The sequence below is a fragment of the Rhododendron vialii genome, chromosome 8a, assembly GCF_030253575.1.
Source record: "Rhododendron vialii isolate Sample 1 chromosome 8a, ASM3025357v1".
NCBI classification, from domain to species: Eukaryota; Viridiplantae; Streptophyta; class Magnoliopsida; order Ericales; family Ericaceae; genus Rhododendron; species Rhododendron vialii.
Genome location: NC_080564.1, coordinates 31,277,748 through 31,300,977, shown reverse-complemented (window position 1 = coordinate 31,300,977; position 23,230 = coordinate 31,277,748). Strand labels below are relative to the sequence as shown.

Below are 23,230 nucleotides of genomic sequence, written 5' to 3'. Positions count from 1 at the left end.
GGCCAACAACTCAGATAGGAGACAATGCACCATTACCAAATTCTTGGCAAAGCATGTGACAGATCGGGTTTAGCTGAGGAATCTCCATGTGCAGGCAAGAATCAGGCAAATATCTCTCAGAATACCTCTATGACTGAGTATTCAGCTGAACAAAACAATGTTCCCGTCACCTATCCTCATTTCTATCAAAGCCCTCGCTTTGCTTAAAGACAAAATTCCAGCTATGTCCCCTTGATTGTCAACCACAACCAATGAGTAAACTCTTTAGTCGCAAGGAATGTAATTCTACACGAGACACCAATCTTTACAAACACCAATCAACATATGAGAAAAGATCAATTAAGCATGCCAGAAAGCTATTTTAATTGTTAGCTTTCCTATCTTCTAAAACAAATTTCAAGTACTTTTATGCTCATAACCCGGGGGAAAACGAAAACTTCTTTCCGATAGCAATAAAAAAGTTCAAAAGATGATACAATGTAACTCCAACTACAGAGACAGCTATTTGTAATTTTCCCATTTCTTGCTCCCACTTTTCTTTTCCAGACAATAACCAACCTGCGCACCATCAATAAAGCCCCCGAAAGCAACCTCCTGCTAGTTTACAAAAACTGATAAATGGGATAGTACAGCACTACAGCTTGAAAGGTGATAAAAGCACGTTAAACAGTAAACAAAAAGTCAGGCTCAAATGCAGACATATCATGCTGATCTTTCGCCTTCAACCGGTTTCAAGTTCTCTGCACAAGTAATCAACAAACATCCTCTTTGCACTCTCTGCATCAGAAGGCGGAGGTCGACCACTTAAGCTCGATTGCCCTGTTAACTTAATGAAAGTTCTCCTTAACCTACGTAGCTCCGGCAGCCCCACAGCTCTTGAAATGTTGACAGTTGGCAATCCATGGCCAATAGTGATTCCATTCATGGGTCCCCCAATCGCCTGCGATTGTGCTTCCACAATCGCATTCATCACCTCTTGTGTCGCCCTGTCTATCTCATAAAGAGAATTCGCCTCAGAAACCCTATTAGTTTGCGTTGCAATTGTAGGCTGCAAAACTTTCACATCCCTTGTTTTTGAGTCCACTGTTTTCGTAAGGTACAAAACAGAATCTAAAATTGCTGGAGAGGACTTCTCAATTCCATCTTTAAATGGCCATAACTCAAACAAAGGCGAATCCCACCGGTTTCTTCTATCAGGTCTCTCGAACCTTCTCACCAAATCTTCAAATATCTTGTCATTATAAGAGGCCTCCCCTCTCTCCCTTCGTTCTTCGTTCCATTTTCTACAATGGGTATCTTCGACATCACAATGGAGGACACAATATCTTATTCCTGCAGCACGAGCCAAACACCATAACTCGTACCTGTAACCCTTAATGCTATTTAAGGAATCCACTATGATAATATTATCTCTCGACAAGGATCTATCAACTTCGGATCTAAGCACCCCTCTTAAATTCTTTTCTGAAGGCATGTCAGCATAGCTTTGGTTGCGATCGAGATGAAATGAAGTTTCATCAATAATTCTGACTGTTGGATTTGATTCAATCTCTTTAAGAGCCTCAGTTAAGCAAAGTGCAGCTTTTGACTTCCCACTACAAGGTTGTCCACAGATTACAACCAATGCCATTCGGAGGAAGTTGAAATTGCTTCCGCAAAGACCAATATATGCTTCTTTGCTTCTCTCCTTCTAAACAAAGTAAATAGGAGTAACATTCATAAGTATCTAGAAAGATTATCAAGGAGTGAAACTAGAGAAAACAAATAATTTAGGAATCCTATCTAAGAAGAAGAATAAAACCATGTCTACCAAAAGGGTCTTAAAGTTTTTCTTTTCTAATACTACTCATGTAAACCCCACGGATACATATTCTTGTACACCATGAGATCAGTTAAGTTGAGTATTTAGACTTTAGAGTAATTATCCAGAACTTGGTGGTTTATCAGAACTCGATTCCTCGTCACATCTGGTATCTCTTTTGATTGTAAGAGATGAGCAAGGCTGTGGTTGTCTTCCCATTGCATTGCACATATTTTCACCAACCTCCTAACTACACCTATTAACGATTCACGAAAAGCAAGTAAGAGATTCTAAGAATCTGAACACTCCATCGTGAACCAAAATCCTGACTGCCAACACAGCGCAATATGACTAACACGGAGTTAAACAAAATGACGTGGGAAACAAAGGGTGAAACAACTAATAAGATCATGAACCAGAACAAGACCGAACCAAACCAAACCAAAGCGAGACCTAAATCCCAATCAATTCAAGTCGGCCACATAATATGTTTTCTCCATTGAGCTCTGTTGAGTAGAGGTGGCAATCCCAACCCATATTTTTTTAACCCGCCCATATCCACCCACTTTTAACCCAACCCAACCCATCCATATTATATCAACCCATATTTACATGGGTTTAGATGGATTAAAAATGGGTTCAATATGCACTTAAATTAAAAGACCCACCCTCACCCTCACCTTCACTGACAATACAATTGATAACGACCACCACGTAAACACGCGTCAAGCTTCCCCGGCCCAGTGATACCCTCGTTCTTGGCCGGGCTTACAGACTTGTCACTTCCCAAGGTTTGTTTCGTTCACTTTTTTTCAAATAATATGTTTTTGTTTGACCCAAAACTACTCTCATTCTCTAAAATTTCTGTTCCAAGAAAAAACTTGTTTTTTTCTAAATTGGGTTGTATTTATAGAAAAAATAATCAAAGAAGAGAAGTTGTAAAATCTTAACCAATTAAGTTTCTGATAAGTTTTCTGCAAAATCTTCCCATTCCGCTATTCAAATAATTACTTATTTTTTAAATTAAAGGTGATGTATTATGAGAGAATGACTTGCTCATAAAGCGGAACTAAAAATAAGAACCTTAGCGGGACGGAGACGAGAGGAATCGAAAACGTAAAAAACTCATAATTTTTTTCAAAAAGACAAAATTAAGTAAAAAAAAATGACCGACAACTCTCAAAAATGGGAACCAAACGGAGTGTGTATTTTTTTACTTATTTTTATCTTTATTCAAAATTAAGAGTTTCAATCATAATTTTTAATTTTCCGTTTCTTCTTGTCGGGATGAATAAATAATTCACAAAAGTTTGACGCAAAACTAACAAATGCTCAAAAAATTGAATTAAAAAAAAAAAGGTCGACTTTACTTTTTAATCCAAAACTAGCCTATATGCTATTGTGTTTGGGTTGACGCGAATGATTGGGTGGCTATTCCATGTGATTGTGCTACCATGTCGTGACGATTGAGAGGAAAAAAAAAAAACAGAGAATAGCACATGAAATTCTATCATGCAACAGTTGAAAGGGGGAACGGGTCGGGTTGGTTTTGGGCATTGCCTGGCCTGGCCCATATTTGACCCGACCAGTTTCAACCCGTCTATTATTGACCCGTATTCAACCCGCTCATATTCAACCCACGACCCGTCTCAACCCGTCCACTTGCCACCTCTAGTTGAGGGCATCATATTCTATGATATCCAAAAAACCCAGATCCTTTCGGACTACCGGCTATAAAGCCAACTTTGGTCTACCACTGCCCTTGTTGTTACCATCCACCGTAACCAACCATATCACTCTTCCTAACTACAATGTCGGCCGATCTACGAAGGACATATCCAAACCTCCTTAATTTGTTTTCTCTCATCTTATCTCCCATCGATGAGGGCGATATCTCTACCGTTCCGCAAATGTTTTTGTGTGTAATTCTATCTCGCACACATCCATCTCAACATGATGAACAAGAACATGAAATCTGAAAAAAAAAAAAAAAAATTAATAACTGGGAATCTGAGATCAGACAAGCGAGTCAAGCGACTATTCCGTTGATTTGTGCTTCTTTCAGAAACATGAGGAACGCTTTAAGTCTAAGCTAGTGTTGTGTCCACCAGTTGAGTTACCAGAGGTAGTTCTAATTTCTTTATTTCCCTACAATATAGAAGCAATACCTTTTCTCCCTATCAGCTACGCTAGAAGATATCAGAAATTGGTGTACCATGATCTTCTTATTGTTAGAGAGAGGGAGAGAGAGGACGTACCTGATAGTCGCCGGAGCCGCCGTGATAGTCGCCGATCAACGAAGAGGTTAGGGCTTTAATCACGGTAACAGAACTCGATTCTGTTCATTCTCTGCCCCTAGGTTAGCCTAGAGAAGATTTCTTTTCTGAAAAAACAAGTACAAAAGAAAACAAGAACAAATATTTCTAGTGGTTGCTTTACCTTAATTAGGTTCCGTTGCACTAAGATTCGTATTTTTTTTTTTAATGTTGTGTTCCACCAACTAAATACAAACCAAACTTATAGGTCCGGCTAAATAAATTAATTGATCTTTTTTTTGTCTTTATTCAAATTTTTTTTCGTATTTGTTAGTTTTTCGTCAATTTTTTTGAAAATTATTGCATCGTCATGACAAGAGGAATTTAAAAAGTAAAAAATTATGATAAAAACCAATTTTTTTTGAATAAAGACAAAAATAAGCCAATAAGCCAATTTTTTCGTCTTTAATAAAAAAAATTAGATTTCGATCATAATTTTTTACTTTTTAGATTCTTTTCGTCATGACATGCAATAATCTCTAAAAAATTGACGAAAAAACTAACAAATACGAAAAAAAATTTAATAAGGACAAAAAAATAAGCCAATTGCTTTATTTAGCCGAACGGAACCTTATCTGGACAAGCCAGGCTACAGGTAGTTCGAGCTTGGCTCAGTTCGAGTATTAAATGAGCATCTATAAATGAGTTGAGTCCATGTATACAAGCCAAGCTTATCAAGACGTTTTTTAAACAAACAGAGCCAAGCCTCGAGCTGCTCACGAATAACTCAATTAGTTTGTAGGCTTATTTCACATTGATTTAGGAAAAAAATAATATGAAAAAGAGGGCTTAGAGTTGGCTTTTAATTTTCCCTTGACCTCTTTAAACATCCGTAGAGATCATTATCCAAACACAGTCTTAAAAGTGAAACCTGTTAACTGCCTACTAGAGCAAAAGGTAAATCAATGTGATAACTCCATGAGCTCGCACAACTTCAATGTGATATCCAGAACTTGTGATGGCGTTCGACTTATCGGCAGATGAACACCGGAATTTCTTATACAGGAAATTTCGAAACTCGAATTTGGCATGAACCGATCTGTTCACCGAAAGAAACGAAAAGCCAAAACATCTCACTGTTTCATACAAAATGAAAGATTAATTGCATTCCCTCCTATTCATACAAGTGAAGACTAAAATGACAGTAGGCATATTCAGACATTGTTTCAAACATCTCACTGTTTCTCTTTGAAAATTTCTACAGAGAAATTCATCATTTGACGTAAATTATGCTACAAATACTGCCACTGAAATAACTGCTCGCCGTTAGAAAAGTGAAGCGACCAAATGCAAGAAGTGCAAGCTTCCTTGAAGAATGGAGACGGCGAATGTTGTATATTTTCATTTGTAGATATGTGATATTTCATCAGCAATGGGGAATGTTGGAGCAATGTCCACTGGAACCTGATAACATTCAATCAACAAGTAAGAAGTAGATAAAAAAAAAATAGCAAATACAGTACGGAAATTACAATATGAGAAGAGGTTAAGAAATTAGCGAGCAGCTCATGGCTCAGCTCGGCTCGTTTTGTAATTGAGCAGTGCTCGAGTTTGGGTTTTAGGCTTGTTTAGTTTTAGGCTCGTTTACAAAAACGAACAGAGTTCATTACACAAAAGCTCGAAGAGGCTTGTTAAGTAAATTAGCCAGGCTAGGCTTGTTAAGGGATCGGCCCGTTCTCATGCTCGTTTCATAATCGAGCCGAGCCGAGCCGAGCTTGAACACTATAAAACTCGGCTCAGCTCGGCATGGTTGCACCCCTAAGATTGTTCTTTTTTTTTTTTACCGGCATTGCACCCCTATGATTAATTTATCACGGGTGAAACTGGTCAATATAACCTACTTGAAATAATGTTCTACAATCTCTTACTCAACTAAACTGAAAGCACGAGGCACAACATCAACTTAAGGTAGTGTTTGGTAACTTTGGTTTGCTGGTATGATATTGAATAGGAATACAATATCATGAAACCCAGGCCTAGCAATGGAATCACCCTTCACCTAAATTGGTGAATAATGATCCCAGAACGGACGAGCATTCCAGAGGATGACCTTTCAATTCCAGTGAGCCAAATACTGCCGTAACGAATGAAAGACCAGACTCCCCGTGGATGCCCACATTTCTAACAATATCTTAACATGCTTTAAGAACTGCTTACATTGTCTTCCACGAGGGCTAATTAAAAACCAGAAAAGTTATGAAGGAAATGTCCAAGCTCGTACCTGAATCTTTTCCAACTTTTCCAAAGCAGCTTTCAACGGTTGTGACATTTTACAGTACTTGTCAAGGAGAGCTTTTGCTGCCTTTTTGTCGCCTTTTGCCTGTATTGTAAGTATCTCCCTACTCAAGCTCTCAACTTCCGCGTCGACCTGTCAATAAGAGAAGCATGTCTTAAACTTAGCAATGACAAAGGTGCGCACAAAGAATAATTAGAATAAGCTATACCTTGGAAAAGTTGACAGAGAAAGTTTCATCTGGATGCAAAACAAAGGCTCCTTTCTCAAATAACCAGTTAAACTGAAGCGCCTGTCCTTTCCTGATAACAATCAGTTGAATACCATGTTCAGTATGATCAAAATTGCAACAAAGATTTAGAGCAGGATGAACAGCTGGCTTACCCATGAGCTTCCTCTAAACCAAAACGTACTGAGCGGAAGCATCCCGCAAGGAAAGAGACATACATGGATTTGGTCAGAGTCTTCGGAAGCAAATTCTGGCTCCCGAAAAAGAAAACGTTAGGGTACATAATTAGGAAATGTGTGCCGGCAGTGAACTGCATAAGCTGAAGAGACTGAACAGTAAACAACAATTTCCGATACAAAAGGGAACCAACTTTCTTCAGCCTAGACATGCATTTTTCTCTGACAAAATGTTCAGCTTAGAGAATGGCGTCAGTTCTTATCGGAAAAAGTCTAGGGAGTGCTTGTGTAATTCTTCCGTATCACAATAGACTATGTAAAGACATAATTCACTTGGTGAATTCCATGAACTGGACTGGTTGTTATGTGTACATGTACAAGTTCTGAATACCACTATTTGATTCCTCTATTTGCTAGAAGTATATAAGTACTGCTACCGAAGACCATCCCTACTTACTACTAGGTTGTACTGTCTTAGCACAAATTAAAATCACATTTAGATCTTAGAACAATTCCATAATCTTGCTGACAAGTCAATTATAAGATTGTCAGTGCATTTGTTAAAGCACAAGTGCCAACCTTATGATTGGGTAATACACAGCAAAACATTCAGTCAATTATGCGGATACTGACCTGACCAATTAGGAATTTAAGGGCCCAGAGGCCGACAATATCAGCTTTAGCTTCTTCGAGAGCGGAGTGCAGTTCTTGCAGCTCCTGTTGTTGCAAAATAGAAGGAAAATCAGGGCAGACCAGAAATCACATTTCACCAAAAAGTTCTTCAGCAGAGCCACTTTATTCGTTCAGTACTTCAAGTTCACTTTTAGATTTCTTTTGGCAATTGTTTCCATCTTCCTTGGATAATTTGAGTGCACGCTATATGGACAAATCAAATGCAGAAGATGTAAATATAGGACACATTACTAAGCTACCGAATCAGTAAATAATGCAACTGACCAATCTAACTGTAGACTTTTCACCGGTTGGAAGCGTTATGCTATGAGGCCCAATCCCATGGCAACACTCATGGCAAATTGTATGAGTGAAGAAAGAATCAAAGTCTACACAATCCTGTTGTTCCTTTGATATACATACTTCAGCTATAGGTTGAAGAATATGCTTGAACCTGGTTGAGTGAAAAAGAAAAGCAGCATGAATTCGATCTTAACATGGAGTAGGTCTGAGATACTAAAAAACAAAGCTCAAGTCCTAAAAATATATCATAAAATTGCTAAAAACTGTAATCAGTATCACGTGAACATGATAGGTGCTTCAAAGAGAAGAATAGTACTTTGCCTCTGAAACATTTTTAAGCATGACCATGGATGTTCCCTGATCCTTTACTATGGTCTCATCATTTGGAACATTATTATAAAATTGCTAAGAACTGTTATCAGTATCACGTGAACATGATAGGTGCCTCAAAGAGAAGAACAGTACTTTGCCTCTGAAACATTTTTAAGCATGACCATGGATGTTCCCCGATCCTTTACTATGGTCTCATCATTTGGAAGATTAAATGCCACCGTTTGAGGACCCTTCACATCCTGCCATAAAAAATAAAAAATAAAAAACTATTTTCTCAAGCCTCGGCCTCACAATGAGATAGTTTCAGTGAAATTTGTGCAAAGAGGTATACCACAAGTTCTGATATGAGTGAGCAAAAACATCTAGATACCAATCACCCCGAATATCTTTAGCTATTAGGCAAAGGGCCCAATAATGTTTATCAATCTATCCAACATCACAAGTAACCCCCTTGCACATGAAAAATGCAAACATCTAGACAGAGCGGAATAGAATGCAGAGGAACATGCATAGTGAAAATGGAGTGCCTTGAACCCAAGACCTCTTACAAACCTGGCTTTGATACCATGCTACGTTACCAATAGTCTCAAACGCTTAAGCTATCAGGAAATGGGCCCAAAACTACATATCAAGCTATCCAGAATTACAAGTACGCAAAATAAAAGGCATTACTCAGAATCAACTCTACAATATACTTGGGGAAAAGAACAGGTAAATATTCAACTAAACGACAACTGGGTTAAACTGATTCAGCAGCTATAGAAATGAGGTTTGCACCATTTTATTCAGGATTTTCCTCAATGTTTCATTCATGAAAGTATAAATCGGCCCAAGCAAAGGAAAAATGAATAAATCTGCTTTTGGTTTAAGTTTGCATTTTCCTTTTCAATTCTTTTTCGTAGTTCTTCTGTTTTGGCTATATCATTGTAAGTTAAATTTTCATTTAACTTTGGATAAAACCAATGAATCACTTGAGTCTTTTTCCTGACAACAGGTGAAGGTGAAGCTCTTCTAGGTCCATTAAGCAAGGTGTATAACGTAACTCGTCAACATCATAAGCTTTTTAATCAATGTAAATCAGGAAACAGAAGGGGGAAAAAGAGAGAGAGAGAATCACAGAAGAAAATATGGGAAGACAAATATGAAAACATTTAACTTTTGAGAAAGCATATCAGGAATATACTAGAACCAACGCAATCCATCGTATCATAAGCCTAGAACTTGTTATAGCATGAGCAGTGGTTATTCTGCAACATTACAGAATATCGTCAACCCCATAGTGGGGCTTATTTCCGTGGCATAAAATTGTTTAAGTCTACTTTTTAATAACCATGCTGCTTCATCTATAACCATATCTTCACACCCCTCAGTTCAAGGTTTACCAGAAGTATTATTTTCACGAAATGCTTATTCAGTGACAAAATTTGGTCCAAAATCGATAGCTTATAGTTAAATCCTTGAGTTATCAACCATAGCAGCAGTATTGCGTAGGAGAAACAAATATTTTGTTTCTTAAGAGAACGTTCCCAAAGAGACACCGTAAACAAGAAAGAACCAAAATTTACACGCATTCTTTGCCCATGAATTGATGCATGCTAGGAAGGGAAAAAAGTGTAGCACAAGAGAGATTTTTCCTCCACATCTCCCACCTCCAAGGACTTACCCCAGAATTATAAATGAGCTGGATAACGCGAATGGGAGCAGCAATTATGTCCTGGGATTTGTACGCATTATCCATTGGAAGATTTTGCTCCAAAACCTAGAAAAGTATGCTACAATTAGACAATACCGCACAAAAAAGCTATTAATAATTAGACAATACTGACGAATTCAAAGGCACCTGCAAATGATTGCCAAAGAGTTTAACTTGATTTGTTGCTTTGTCATCTCGAACTCCGATATATGCCTCAAATGTTGCCTATGAAGTATGCAATCAATAAGCCATATGTAAAACCTAAAAGGAAAAGTTGAACGAGATTAAAAGGCTCTTGAAACTATGCTGCATGTGATTCTCCTATTCTTGGCCAAACTAACCGGGAGTATATCTGCTCCTAATAGGATCTGGTATTTTCTTTTTCAACAAGTACAGGTACAATAGGACATTTGCCTCAAAGGGGACAAACCCTATACACACTATAGGCCATGTACAAATCGCTATGAACTGCACAGAGGATAATCAGGAGTATCTTGTATTGGTAACTCAAACCTTAGAGTTCATGGTAACACGTTGGGAATAGATGATCATACATGTCATTTCAGCATTCCATGAAGTCTATGTAACAGTACTTAGTAGATATTCGGGATTAAATAACACTATCATATTAGCAAATTAAGTGCTAAGCTGGAATCACACTGACTTGGGTTTATCCTAAATAAGAGATAAGCAAAGGTGCAAAAAGAAAAGAAGTTCACTCAAACAATACCTTGTACCCGAAAAGTGCATCTTCATAAGTCTCATACGGTCCTATAGTAACATCCAACTTCGAGTCCTTGGGCAGAAGAGAGGAAAATGAAAAGATTTATCAAACATTGATACAGTAGAAATGATTGAAATTTTAGTAGAAAGATTAAGATACTTCCATATTCACCACACGATAAGGTTACATATCCAACCTCATAATTAAATCTAGTGTAATGCATGGTTTTTTTTTTTTAAATGGCCCAATATCTCTCCTCCCTTCCCAGGATAACCCTCCATAACAAGATCACATCCCCTCCCTTGTGCTCTTCAAAAGCCATCATGGTAATAGAGCAGGTCAGGCAATGTAGTTGTGAAATGTTCTTACTAAGTTTATTTTACAAACCACTTTCCCACATATTAAAGAGTGTGCACAAGAGAGAGGGGGACTTATGACTTGCTTTGAAACAGGCTCCAAATGGATTCTGCAGACTATGCCGCAAAGAAATCCACTAACATCTTCCCCCCATGTATTCACTTCCTCGGCATGTTTTCTTATAAAGCATCTGCTTACCATTCTTTTTTCTATCTAAATTTTTTCGTAAATTTTGGTTCTATGGAATCATGTCTGAAGGTTATAAAAAGCACATATTCAGCGCCTTTAGAATTAATTCGGCAGCAGTAGTAACAAGTAGTTTCTAAACCACTCACAGGGTTTATTAAGACTGTTTAAAAGATAAGAGTATGAACCACCTTTGCCCATCCATCAGCTAGCTCAATAGAAAATGATTCAGAGTGCTCGCACAAACTCTTACACACAGATGAAAGTAGAAAAGGGAGAAATAACCAAGTGTTGAAAAACCAAACTCAGATTTTGCCATTTCACTAACACTCAGCAACCATTTGTATCATACCCCACTTCTACACATTGTTTGTTTTCTAAGATATTCTTCAAAGCCGTAAAGATAACTCAGACTTGTCCCAGTAATGCAACATTCAAACCAGAGCATTTCACAGAAAGAAACCCACACAAGAAAAAAAAACTAGCGTCATAGCTCTGAAGAGGAAGTGAAGTGATACCAAGTTAACAACAGAAGGCTCCAGAAACTATCATTTTTTCGGATAGTCAATTTCCCTTCTTTGGAAACATCTCACTATAGCAAATAAAAAACCGCAATATACTTGCCGGAAATGAAGAAGTAAAGCAATTTCCTGAAGTAACATAAATACCTTAACAGAAATTTTAACTTTGGACCACCTAAATCAAAACTCTGCAAAGACCAATAACAAAAAAAAGGTACTAACCAACTCCATCCAGGCTATATCTGAATCATAATAGTCATTGGAAATGAAAGCATTAGCCTTGCTATGTAGCAACCTCTTCAAACTACACCAGAAACAAGACTCGTCAGAAGATTGACCAGCTATAAATACCAAGAACCTGAATTCAGCAAACTAAGTACCTAGGCGAGCTTGTTAAGTCTCCTGCTTTATGAAGCAATTCAGCAGCTTTTGCTAGGAAATGCTTATACTCTTGAGAGTAAGGAACAGTATAAAGATCATGAGCAAGGCGCGGAAATTGATCGATGCTACCTGCCGTACTGTCAGACAGGACGGTGTCCAAATTTGTTTCACTGTGCCTTTTAATGACACTGAAAAATCCTGTTGCATCTTGTTTTTTATCCTCCGCAAGACTGTCCTTCCATAATTCAAACTCCTATGCAAAGTAAGAGGAATATTAAACTGAAGGCTGGAAATGGAAAATAGATTAAGCCTACATGATGGAAACATATGCGAAGTTGCGACCAGGTCACAAAACAAGGTGAATGCTATGCAAAACAATACTTTTGAAGCATGAAATGAAACGTCCCATCCTATACCATCTTGTCCATATCTGGAGGATAAAAGTTAGCACCAGGTGGTTTCTGCATAGGAAATGCAGTCCTGTATTCAAGTCCCCTCCACCCAGTAATAGGCTTTGTGGCCGCAGGAAGCAACTTAACAGCTGAATCTGCAGTTGTTAAAAATGCTTCATTTTCATCAAGACAGGACCTGTCCACACAGAAATGAAAGTTATATTAAACAGAATCAAATTCGTTACTGCCGATTCAAAAACATGAGAACAGATAAGTTCCAGCTTAGCCCATAAAACTCAGATCAGAGCTCTGGAAAAGCTCAACAGCAGTTAATTTGAATGCTTGGGTAGTACAGATACGAGAGAGAGAGGGAGGGAGAGAGAGAGTAGCAAGCTCAAGGGCACACTTAGCACCTAACTTGCACTGGACAAGACCTCCATCCTTGGAACACCCTTAACAAGGCCGTACCTTCTCACTGATAGATTTACTGATTTCGTCAGGAATCCACAATTGGTGCTACCTCAATAATTTTGGAATACCATTATCCACACAAATATGCACGTGCCCGCACACACAGAGAGAGAAAGAGAGAGTTGGCGCAATGATAAATTGTTTAATTGGGGAATAAATAAGCATTAAAGAGCACTTCTCTGAAGGAAACTAACCATGGACTTTTGTTAATCCTATAATACATCCACTTTAATTTGTCCACATGAGATATCTCCGCATACTCCTTCAACCAATCCCTTAAAGTTGGATTGCTGTACCAAGCCTGAAAAATATAATGAGACAACACATCAAAAAAAGAAGAAGAAGAAGAAGAAGAAGAAGAAAGGCAGAAGAGAAACAAAGAAGAAAGGTTGAGAAAAAGAGTAGTCCACTACAAAATGAGGTGGACTGTTTCTTTTAGAGCATAAGTCCTTGTCAAATATGTAAATGAAAACATATCACGTGGACGGAGATACCAAAAGATTGTTCTTTTATTTATTGACTCGAAGCAAAACCAACTAAAATATTTTTACATCAATAGCAAGAACTGTTGAATAGTTTTCCATCCACGGGGGTTGTCTAGCATGCCCAAAATGTCTAATTGTCTACGTGCAGCAAGTAACAACATGCACATATTGTTAACCACGAGAAAAATACACATGCATCAAAATAACCCTGCATCCTGCAGTGAAACAACCTGCAGGTGGAAAATGTCATCAATGATTGTCCCAGCTTTAACAAGCAAAGCCAGAGCTTCCTTGTCTCCATCAGTGAGCCCCGTCAACTGTATTAGAGAGGCAGACACAAATGCTATTTCAAATGCATAGATATCCATAATCATACAACAAGAAAAAACAGAAAAATGGAGAGAGAGAGAGTCAGAAAATAGGACAAAAGAAGTTGATTTAAGAGCAAATCAGGGATGTCATTGATTAGCAAAACATAAAGCTTCAAAGGAAGGTCTAAGACAAAAACAGGTATTGGGATCAAGCAAATTTCAGGCGTAAACACTGCAACTCTTTACTAAATGGGAGAGCCTAATGGTAGTTTCTGTAGTCCTTCAATTTGCTTTAATGAGGCAGTCTACAACACATGAAAGCACAGTACAGCTCCAGATCAAGAGAACTCTATTTAAATGAAAAGGCTATACAGAAATAAAATGGAGGGGAAGCAAGAGCAACTCATATAGGGAAGAAGCAAAATGATAATAAAAAAACAAAAAAGGGTAGCATGCAGGGTCAGCCATTCACCAATAAAAACAGGTTGAATTCATAACAATATTTAACAACTTTTACTTTTATTGTGGGGGAGATAGGTAACTGGTTCCAACATTAGTCCCCGGTAGTGGCCTTTGCCAAATAAAGTTGAACCTTATCAGACTATAGAAGGAAGGATTTAAGTGTAACTTCAGCATTTTACTTTCACGACGTGCCTCACGACGAATTTGCTTTGATGGAGGAAGGCGCAGTAAGTTTCACAGTCTTGGAAGAGGGAATCCCTCTGTGAGCATTAGTAATTCTTTCGTCAGATCACCCTTTTGGTCCTTGGCTATGTAGGCATTTTCAGTGAGCATTGTGAAAACCTATACTTTTTACACCTCAACAAATCCGTAAGCCGGGGACCACAAGGAAGGCAATAGAATGAACGTCCCTAATATGAGGAGAGAAAATTGGATAGAGCCCAAAATGGTCACCACATATGAGAAATCCATTTTTTCAACCTTCTGTCATATGTTATCGTGGACTTAAGCAATGAAATGCCAGTGTACGAGAAACACAAATTTGGACTGAAAAAATTCAGATCTTTACATTTGTTGCATCTGCCAGGCTTCATCAGTGAAGCATCCTATCACAGCTACAGGTGAGTATTAAAGACTCACCAAACTTGAACAACTAATGATCCTGAGTTGGAATAAACTAATATAAACTTTCTTTCACACATAAATGAACTGGAGAACAACTACAATGGAGAAAATATAAACAAAAGTAAGTTTTAACAACCTCAGCCCCAAGGGAGATACAAGCATAACGTGAAAGCTGCTTTTGTAGAGCCAAACTCCGTGTCTCCATGTTTACTTTGTATCTAGAGCAATTTCACATAAACAAAACTCATGTAAGCAAAAAGATACGTTAAATTTTGAAGATCCATGTGAAAAATGTTATTGCTCACTCATAGTTGTATCTCTTGTAGGGAACCAATGCAAACATACCAGGTTGGAACAAGCCAGCACCAAATTAACCATATAAAGTTGTATCCAATGCACAAGGCTCCCAGCCTCCCACTTTGGAAGAGGAAGCAGGTAGGCAATTCTTCCCCACATTTTGTGAAGAGGCTTATTTGGGTATTCCCGGTACTCAAACCCTAACCTGAACCCAAGGTGCGGATAATACTTCCCATGTCACTCTAGGTCATGATTTCTCCCCAGAGAAGTCATGTGATTCTTCAATGATAAATAATGAAAATAAGAAATACATGTTTTTGCCAAAGAAAATACCTCCTGATTTCAATCTTTACCTTGTCATTCAACATAACATCGCGTTAGAAAAAAAGTTTTGACTGGACAATAACCAGAGAATGCATCGCTCTCTTTCTCAGGTGCCCCTTTCGGAGGTTGCTTCAGCTTTAAAATAAGCACAAACGTCACCTCAAACAAAAGTGAGACTCTATAAATGTCCCTACTTCAGTGCTTATTGAGCAAGCTCACCCAAAGACATTTCTGACAGGTGTTTTTAGGACTTTTTTAGCATCTCTAGACGATCTTCAACAAGTTACGCAACCCCAAATCGAGCCCAGATGCATAAGAGTATGATACTTGAACAAATGAAATGTCACTGATGGAAGTTTATATGTTATACCATACCTTGTCGCAATTATATCAAAAAGCTGACCATATTGGCCATTTACATCATAGGGAACGTATTCAGGGTCCTCCTTTGCAAGCAAATTTTTGTACTCCTCAAATGGGATATATTTGACAGCAGAGACTTCAGATTCCTATAAGAAATGGGAAAAAAAATTCTATACAGCTTGAGCATCTCATGGAAAGGATAGTAGCAAAACCAATCAGTAGGAATATTTAGAACACAAAAATGCAATTCATAAGTGTTATGCAATATAGCGGCTGAACGTTAGCCACAGGACAAAACAAAAACAAAAAACTAGACACCAGCTGAAGTGCAACAATTATTCTAGAAAGTTTTCAAGCTGAAATCTATTTCCTTGGTATCACTCCACCAGGCACATGAGAATCAGCTAATATAATCACTGACGACTTCATCATGATTGAAGCAACACTTGACGCAGCGGAGGAACCAAAGCAGTCACATACTGATTATCACATTGGCTTATTTCTTCACTTACTTTCTCATTGCAGATGTAGAGACTAATATAAAGCCAATACAGAGCTTGAGTATCATCAAAGTTAAGACTTGAACAAAAAACTGCTTAATACACATAAACAATTTATAGATAGCCAAAGAATAAATCTAACAGGCAATAAATGAAAACACAATCAACCAAACAGTTACGCAAGCAAATACGACGGATATAAATGTGTGGCCAAACTAATGTTAAAGGTAAGCCACTTAGATGTACTATGAACAAAGTTATTGCAGGCATAAAGGTTTCACCAAACAATTTTGTACATGCCCAAAGTTCTTCCAGGCCATCCAGTTTTAACCAGACTATTTTGTAAGCCTCTTAAATGAAATGGTTCCACAAAAAAAAAAAAAAACTTTTAGGGCAAATTTTATCGATGCCCCTGAGGTTTTCCCTGATGACGGATACCCCGTACACGTATGAGAAATGACAATGAACCCGATGTGCTTCGATGTGCATTTCACCGATACCCCAAATCAACAATTGTCTGTCTAAACACGTGATGAAATGAGCCAAAAGTGACTTCTATCTAAAAATCCACCCTCTCTGAGAATAAAATGTAACAAAAAGATATGAACTCTCACTTATTTTGAATGAGAATGACTTTTGTAAACCATTGGAAGAGCTGTTTAGATAAAAAGGGCAAAAGTTATTAATAGCCCTTATTTTTTACTCGTTGAAAGAACCGTTTTGGTCAAAAGGACAAATATATTACTTTTGTGTCCAACAAAATAGACAACTAATTGTTTTTCATTATTTATTTTATTATCAAAAGGGTGAATTTGTCAATTTAAGCCACTTTTTGTTAATTCCATCAAATGTTTGGTAGAACAATTGTTGGTTAATTGTTGGTTGGGTGTCGGTGAAATTAACATGGAACGGTGAAATTAACATGGAAATCACAGAAGCTTTATAGTCATTTCTCATACAGGGAGGTGACATATGTCATTAAGGAAAACCTCAGAGGGCATCAGTGAAATTTACCCGAACTTTTAAGGCAACTGTGAGAGTGAACTGTTTCAATGCAGCATGAAGCCATGAAGCAAAACAACAAATTATGATGCATGGACACATAGCCTCTTAGGTAACTGAATCATAAACAACAACAGAAATGAGTTACAACTTCATCACATGAAAACTTGTCGTCCTCACCTGAAGAGTAAATGCCTCCAGAGGAATTGGAGCAATGGTGGTTACCAGATATACATCGTTGTATTCATTATTGATATACTTGCCATCATTTATGACACTGCATTGAATGCAAAAGGGAAACATCATCGAATACAAGAAGTTTCAAATCCAAACATAGCAAAACCTAATGTGAGAAGTGGGCCAACTTATAATAGAAACAACGGAAGAAGTAAAAAAAGGTATCTTGAGTCTTGACTGACAAAAGTTCAAGACACAAATACAAACTTCCAAAAAGAAAATCATAGATTTTATTGGCTTAGATGGCTTTTCCTAGATTCTCCAATCTCCTACAGATGTAATCTCCGTACGCGAGAAATACCAACATTGAAATGATGCAAAATCTATTCACTAAGTAGTGAAGAAGAGTAAGACGACAAAGTAATTAGAATAGCATATTTAATTTGAAATACCATATATCTTGACTCAAACCATAACCAGTACAAGATTCAAGCTAAGAAAGAGTGGCTTCAAGAGAAGAGAGAGGCAATAACTCTCAGTTGATGTAGTGATGCATTATGCTAAAAATTGGTAGAAAAACAAAAAGGGAATACTTTCCACAATATAGACAAGGGTTTGATCTACGAACCACTCTTGAAGAAAAATGAATATCAATTCGAATGCATCCTTCGGAAGGATTACACCAAGCTCTTCATGAAGCTCCCTTCTGCAAGCATACAAAATTGCATAATCAGACAACCACCAATTTCAAGAGCAGTTAGCTTCAAATACATCAATACCAGTAATCTTTAAAAAGAAGTTGACTTGGATTGCATTAATATAAAAACACTGTAATGGTAATGGGATTATAATTCCTTCTCTTTTGGTTCTTGCAATCAAAACATAGCTCAAAAGATGCGTTAATTTGGAAAATGTATCATAGTAACACAATATGGATCGACACTCCATCTTCCAACAATGACAGCATTATTGTCTAATCAAAACATGAAATGCACAGAGAACAATTTTATCTGAGTAATCTAAGGTCATCCCTTCGTACTGTTGTCTTGGTAATGCTATGAGAAAAAGCATCTAAAGAGGGCCATAACTTTTCATCCTTCTCTGCCAGGATTTCACCCCAAACAGTATGGCCGACTCCAAACAGACAACTTGACAGATGAAAGAATTAGTTGGTCAAACATCAGCATAACCAAAACAAAGGATCCTAGCACTCTCAAGGCAACAAAACTCTGGGACCTCATTACTTTTGATGGACCTCATTAAAACTCAATCACATTCCAAGAAACAGTAAGCACTAAGCACATGCACAAATGAGGGGGGACTTGGGAGATTGAATTTATGCTGAAGGATGATAATTTGCTTAACTCTACCCGTTCAGAACATCAAGAAGAAAACATAACAATAAAATTAACCATCAAACTTCTTGGCTAAAGAAATTCCATTGAGTGACAAAATTGGAGTGGAGTAAAGCATTTATATAAAAATCTTCCCAGAATTTTCTTATATCACAGATTCCTGGCCTATAAATAAAATAAAATAAAATTCTTTGATCGGCGGCCTATAAAATTTTGTTGCAAGTTCCCTACGGCGAACGAATACTTCCTTGAATGCAGTCCTGGTTACTACCCTTGCTCCTCCTATTGCATAATCCTTCATGAAGGTAGCTCTGCTGCCCTAGTAGGTGACACTTCAATTAAACTGCCAAGCAATTGAGCAATGAAAACACAGATCCGTTGCCTACCTTTCTTTGAAGGGTCGACATAGCAGTCAGTGGTGGATGCAAGATTTGTGTCTAGCAAGGGCCCAGAAAAAAAAAAAAAAAAACCGTGTATATTTATATTGATATTGAAAACATATTTTATAAGGTCCAAACAAGAGATGATATTATGTATCTGTGTAGCAACCATTTAATTTTATACATGCAACCAAAAAATGAGTGATAATTGGAAATTTTGGAAATTTTTACCCCACACGCATAGAAATTTAAAGAAAAAATTCACTCAAACAATTTGCAGGGGCCAATCCCATAGAAGTTTTTCTAATTAACCTAAAAATTAGTATAATACGTGAGAGTATTTGGAGTTGTGCAGGGGCAGGGTCCCCCCTTGCACCCTCTTGGGACCGCCCCTAATAGCAATGGATATAGCATGGAAACTTAGATACTAAAGCTTAAGGAAACTTCACCAAGGCCAAATAGCCCTGTGCAACTAGCCTCACCCAAATGTGCATTTATAGCAGTGAATTAACTTACCTGGCAGAGATAAGGGATGAATCACCAGCAGATATGTGGCCCGCACTGGAGATATCCCACTGCCTTGGCCACGAATCCTTGCAGTCAGCTCGTCGTTGGAGAAGCAGTTCTTGTGTACTCTCGGAAAAAATCCACACATGAACAGCTCGATGGTAATCCCCATCTCTATGAACATCTCCTCTATACAGAGAGAAAAATATCCAATGCAAAGAACATATCAAACTAAAGTCTGACACACTTCCACGGTAGTTTCAAACATGATGCCCGTGAGATAAAAATATAATGAATTCAAAGCATAGCAACATCAGAGAATCAGTCTACAGATCTAGGCCTTGAGTAGAATCAACTTTCATAAAACAATTGATTAGACCTGGTTTGCACATTCTTTATCTTATATGATGGCAGTAAGTTGACTAGAAGGTCAAACGAATATTAGTGGACATAATGTTCGAAATGCAACCTCTTAAGCCTCTACTAGACTCAACCTGAATAGGCAGGACAGGAGGGTTCATAATCATCCTTTCATTTATTGTACTGGTTGACCATACACCAGAAGAGAAATGTAAAGCAAAACAAACTACAAAGCAAAGACAAAGTGGAACAAACAAATGAAAGGAAACAGACAAGAACGCTGAGGGGAGAATCCCACTCTTATTTCCAAAGTATTTTTATCAGCCTCAGGAGCACCCAAGAATTAGGTCTTTCCCTCTATGCTAGTTCTTCCACAGGCCCAACAGTAATTACGAAAAACATGCTACAATCCGCAACTTCTAAAAAGACACCTAAGTGCATCCAAGACCATGAGAACAACTGAAGGACACCCTGCAAAGTTACTCCCTACACAAGCCCCAAACATACTCAACATGAAGACCTTTCTCTCAGGAAATTGGAGTAGTACCCTGTCTACCCTGAATGGCAATATCACCACCATGAAATGAAATCCTTTTAACTTACAATGCCTATCTGCTCTCAAGCTGATTCATTTGTCGTGCTTGCATAGGTGTATCTTCCTTTCATTATTCTTTATAGAAGCAGTCAGACCATTATAAAGAACAACCAAGAAAATATGACAAGTGAACCTCTGACTGCATAAAATGTGTTAGTTAGAATAATGGTGCTCCATTACTCCCAGAAAAAAGCTGCAAGTTTGACCCAAACTTAGAGCTTTCAAATTCTGCAATTTGCATTGAGACGCTAACGATTAAAGAATCTAAAGCAAGCAATATTTTGAGAAACTAGTAGTGAAGGATGAAATAAAATATGGACCTTCAAGACTTTTTCAGGTCCAATTTTTGAGATCATCTATCAGATTGAGTGCTACTACTAGAATTCTGGTTGCTAAGTGTCACAGACTACAAATCTCAGTTGCCACACAAATGCTGCTCACCAAGAATAAGGAATGCTGGCTGCATTAAGTTTGGCATTAAGCTTTGTCAGTGCCCTGACTACAAGTGCAAAGATTGTTTGCGCCAAAACGCTTGTGTTATCATTGATTTCTCAGGTCCTTCAGCTTGTGCGTTGGAAGAGATTTTATTGCACTAGCCCAAACAGCAGTTTCCTAACTCTTATTTCGGTCCTGTTACTTTGTCAAATACTGAAAGACCTAATGGAATTTGTTAAACACTTCAATATTGGATCAACAAGTTTTCCTTTCTTTCCATGTACAGAAAGGAATTACTTCAATATCTATCAATTTCAGGTACTCCTATGCATTAAAATTGAATTTAACTTTAAATCTATGTTTTGCGAAATGAATACTCCTGGCATGTTACCAGTAGAGCTACGGGTACTAAAAATATGTAACAAAAAATCTACTCCATGCCCACAATAGTTGCGAGTCGACAGAATGTGGAGTAGATTTTCAGTACACTTTTTCTGGTACCATAACATTTGTCGGCATGTGCCGTAGAAGTTTCATTTTGTACTTCTCTGTCCTCAAGAACTAAACAGACAACACATAAACTGTAAAGATAGAGGCATCAATTGTTGGGTTTGTGAAGCCTGATTCGGTCTAATTTGTACTTTGCTAAAAAATGAGAGTTTGAAACCTAGACAGGTTATTACAGTAATTGATAATACGCTAGGTTATAAATAGGTAATTGCTTTTCGCACTCCCTTTTTTTCATAATGGCATTCCTTTTTTTATCATCTTGTGATGTGCATTTACAATCTAATTCTTCCAATTGCAAACTGTCAACTCATGAAAGGCTAATTATGTAAATTAACACCAAAAAGGACAAAAACCGGGTGTGATTATAAAAGACAGGAGCGTGAAAATAACTCCCCTAAAATCAGTTCATACTTGTTATACGCAGCCGATATAACTTGTACTTCATTCATACACAGTGAAAACTGGGATGAGCGTGGATGTGCTCAAGTACACAGTTGGGATACCACGTAAAAATCTTCGTTTCTTTTCTTGATTGTTTTCTGGACGTTGTGTGTATTGGTTTGGTCGATTTCTCAACATCAGTTTCATCAAAAGCACGATCAGGTATAATTCACGTTCTCAATCCAATACGAGAACTATTAAAAACACACGAATCGACAAGTTCATATTGACACGGACGCAATTGCAAAAAGAAAAAGAAAAAATATATTTGCATCGAATTGCGATAAGTTTTAAGTCTCGTTTCCATTCCCCGCGTTTTTTCTCAGCAACCAAACGGAAGGAAATAAAAGAAATAGAGGCGGCAGAGGAATTGCCTGGGTTTGGAGACGCCAGTCTTTTGGCCAGTTTTTGTGAGGACGTCGAGGTGTTCTTCTTGATTTTGCTGCTCCGTCTCAGATTTCTCCATTACCAATCACTCACTGAGCTCTGCAACCCAATTTTGATTATGGAAGAGAGAGGAGAGAATATTGAAGAGTACCCGTTTGCGTCGATGCTCTACCGCTTGGAATAAAGTTGTTCTTCCAACGGCCCCACTCCGATATGTTTTCCACGTCAACCTAATCTTTTGTCTAGATAAAGGAATAAAAAGATTCATAATCCACGTCGAGTCCGAGCTCGTGTTCGATCATTAAAAATTTGTTAGCGACCAATTTGTTACATGATCAAATTATGCTTGAATACATAATATATATAAAGCTTGTTACGTTTCAAACCAAACTTGAACACATTGCTATTTGAAATTGAGTCCTCCTTCACTCAATAAAAGTTTGTTTAGCAATGGCACGTCTTATAAAAACAAGCTACTCTTAAACTGTTAAACATATTTTCAAAATAAGATTAAATAATCAAACAAATTGCTAACAAATTTTGATTATTTAAATGAATCAAACGTGCTGAAAAAATGAATCAGGTGAGGATTTATAGCAGAAGCACATGACATTTTGAAGAATTATGATTAAGATTGCGCTTGCCACCGGCCCACTCTCTAGACAATGGCAAGTGTGAGCTTGAAAGGGCATTTTGAAGGGGATTACAGCTAAGATTGCGCTTTCCAATACTAATACTAGAGAGTTAGTCAATGGCAAGTGCAATCTAAGTCATAATCCTCCAAAATGCCTCGTGCTTCTGCTGTCAATCTTCGCCTGCGTTCGCTTTCTCAATCCTTTTTCTCATCAATTTTAGTAGTTTAGAATGTGTTTCAAAGACGCTTTCAAACTCGCGCACGCACTCCCACTCATGCACCCACACATGAATT

At 37.7% G+C, this 23,230-nt stretch overlaps 2 protein-coding genes across 4 annotated transcripts; both read right to left on the bottom strand.

Moving 5' to 3' along the window:
- Nucleotides 1-425: 425 nt before the first annotated feature.
- Nucleotides 426-4,951, bottom strand: LOC131335302 (protein KTI12 homolog). 3 transcript variants are annotated; one of them, XM_058370609.1, is made up of 3 exons: nucleotides 4,935-4,951; nucleotides 4,060-4,184; nucleotides 426-1,690 (listed from the first exon to the last, which is right to left on the bottom strand). In XM_058370609.1, the coding sequence occupies exon 3, from the start codon at nucleotides 1,628-1,630 to the stop codon at nucleotides 722-724; it is 909 nt and encodes a 302-aa protein (XP_058226592.1). In that variant the 5' UTR covers nucleotides 1,631-1,690; nucleotides 4,060-4,184; nucleotides 4,935-4,951; the 3' UTR covers nucleotides 426-721. The 3 variants fall into 3 exon arrangements, with proteins under 3 accessions (XP_058226592.1, XP_058226593.1, XP_058226594.1); XM_058370610.1 differs by lacking the exon at nucleotides 4,935-4,951 and having other exon boundaries at nucleotides 426-1,682; nucleotides 4,056-4,184; XM_058370611.1 differs by lacking the exon at nucleotides 4,935-4,951 and having other exon boundaries at nucleotides 426-1,682; nucleotides 4,060-4,094.
- Nucleotides 4,952-5,177: 226 nt separating this feature from the next.
- On the bottom strand, nucleotides 5,178-22,529 carry LOC131335301 (nudix hydrolase 3). The gene is made up of 21 exons (XM_058370608.1): nucleotides 22,290-22,529; nucleotides 19,584-19,763; nucleotides 17,961-18,038; nucleotides 17,336-17,432; nucleotides 15,666-15,799; nucleotides 14,806-14,887; nucleotides 13,503-13,589; nucleotides 12,982-13,088; nucleotides 12,341-12,512; nucleotides 11,924-12,177; nucleotides 11,766-11,847; nucleotides 10,486-10,551; nucleotides 9,903-9,980; nucleotides 9,726-9,821; nucleotides 8,195-8,301; nucleotides 7,712-7,880; nucleotides 7,388-7,471; nucleotides 6,734-6,828; nucleotides 6,561-6,651; nucleotides 6,338-6,484; nucleotides 5,178-5,520 (listed from the first exon to the last, which is right to left on the bottom strand). The coding sequence occupies exons 1-21, from the start codon at nucleotides 22,379-22,381 to the stop codon at nucleotides 5,458-5,460; spliced, it is 2,361 nt and encodes a 786-aa protein (XP_058226591.1). The 5' UTR covers nucleotides 22,382-22,529; the 3' UTR covers nucleotides 5,178-5,457.
- Between the last annotated feature and the right edge of the window lie 701 nt (nucleotides 22,530-23,230).

What these genes read in the sequence shown, in the direction of transcription:
- LOC131335302 (XM_058370609.1), bottom strand. Translation starts at nt 1,630, where the DNA reads ATGGCATTGGTTGTAATCTGTGGACAACCTTGTAGTGGGAAGTCAAAA.
- LOC131335301 (XM_058370608.1), bottom strand. Translation starts at nt 22,381, where the DNA reads ATGGAGAAATCTGAGACGGAGCAGCAAAATCAAGAAGAACACCTCGAC. An exon ending in TTTGATATAATTGCGACAAG is followed by an intron (nt 14,888 to 15,665) that starts GTATGGTATAAC and finishes AAATTGCTCTAG; the next exon opens with ATACAAAGTAAACATGGAGA. An exon ending in TCTTTGGCAATCATTTGCAG is followed by an intron (nt 9,822 to 9,902) that starts GTGCCTTTGAAT and finishes ATACTTTTCTAG; the next exon opens with GTTTTGGAGCAAAATCTTCC.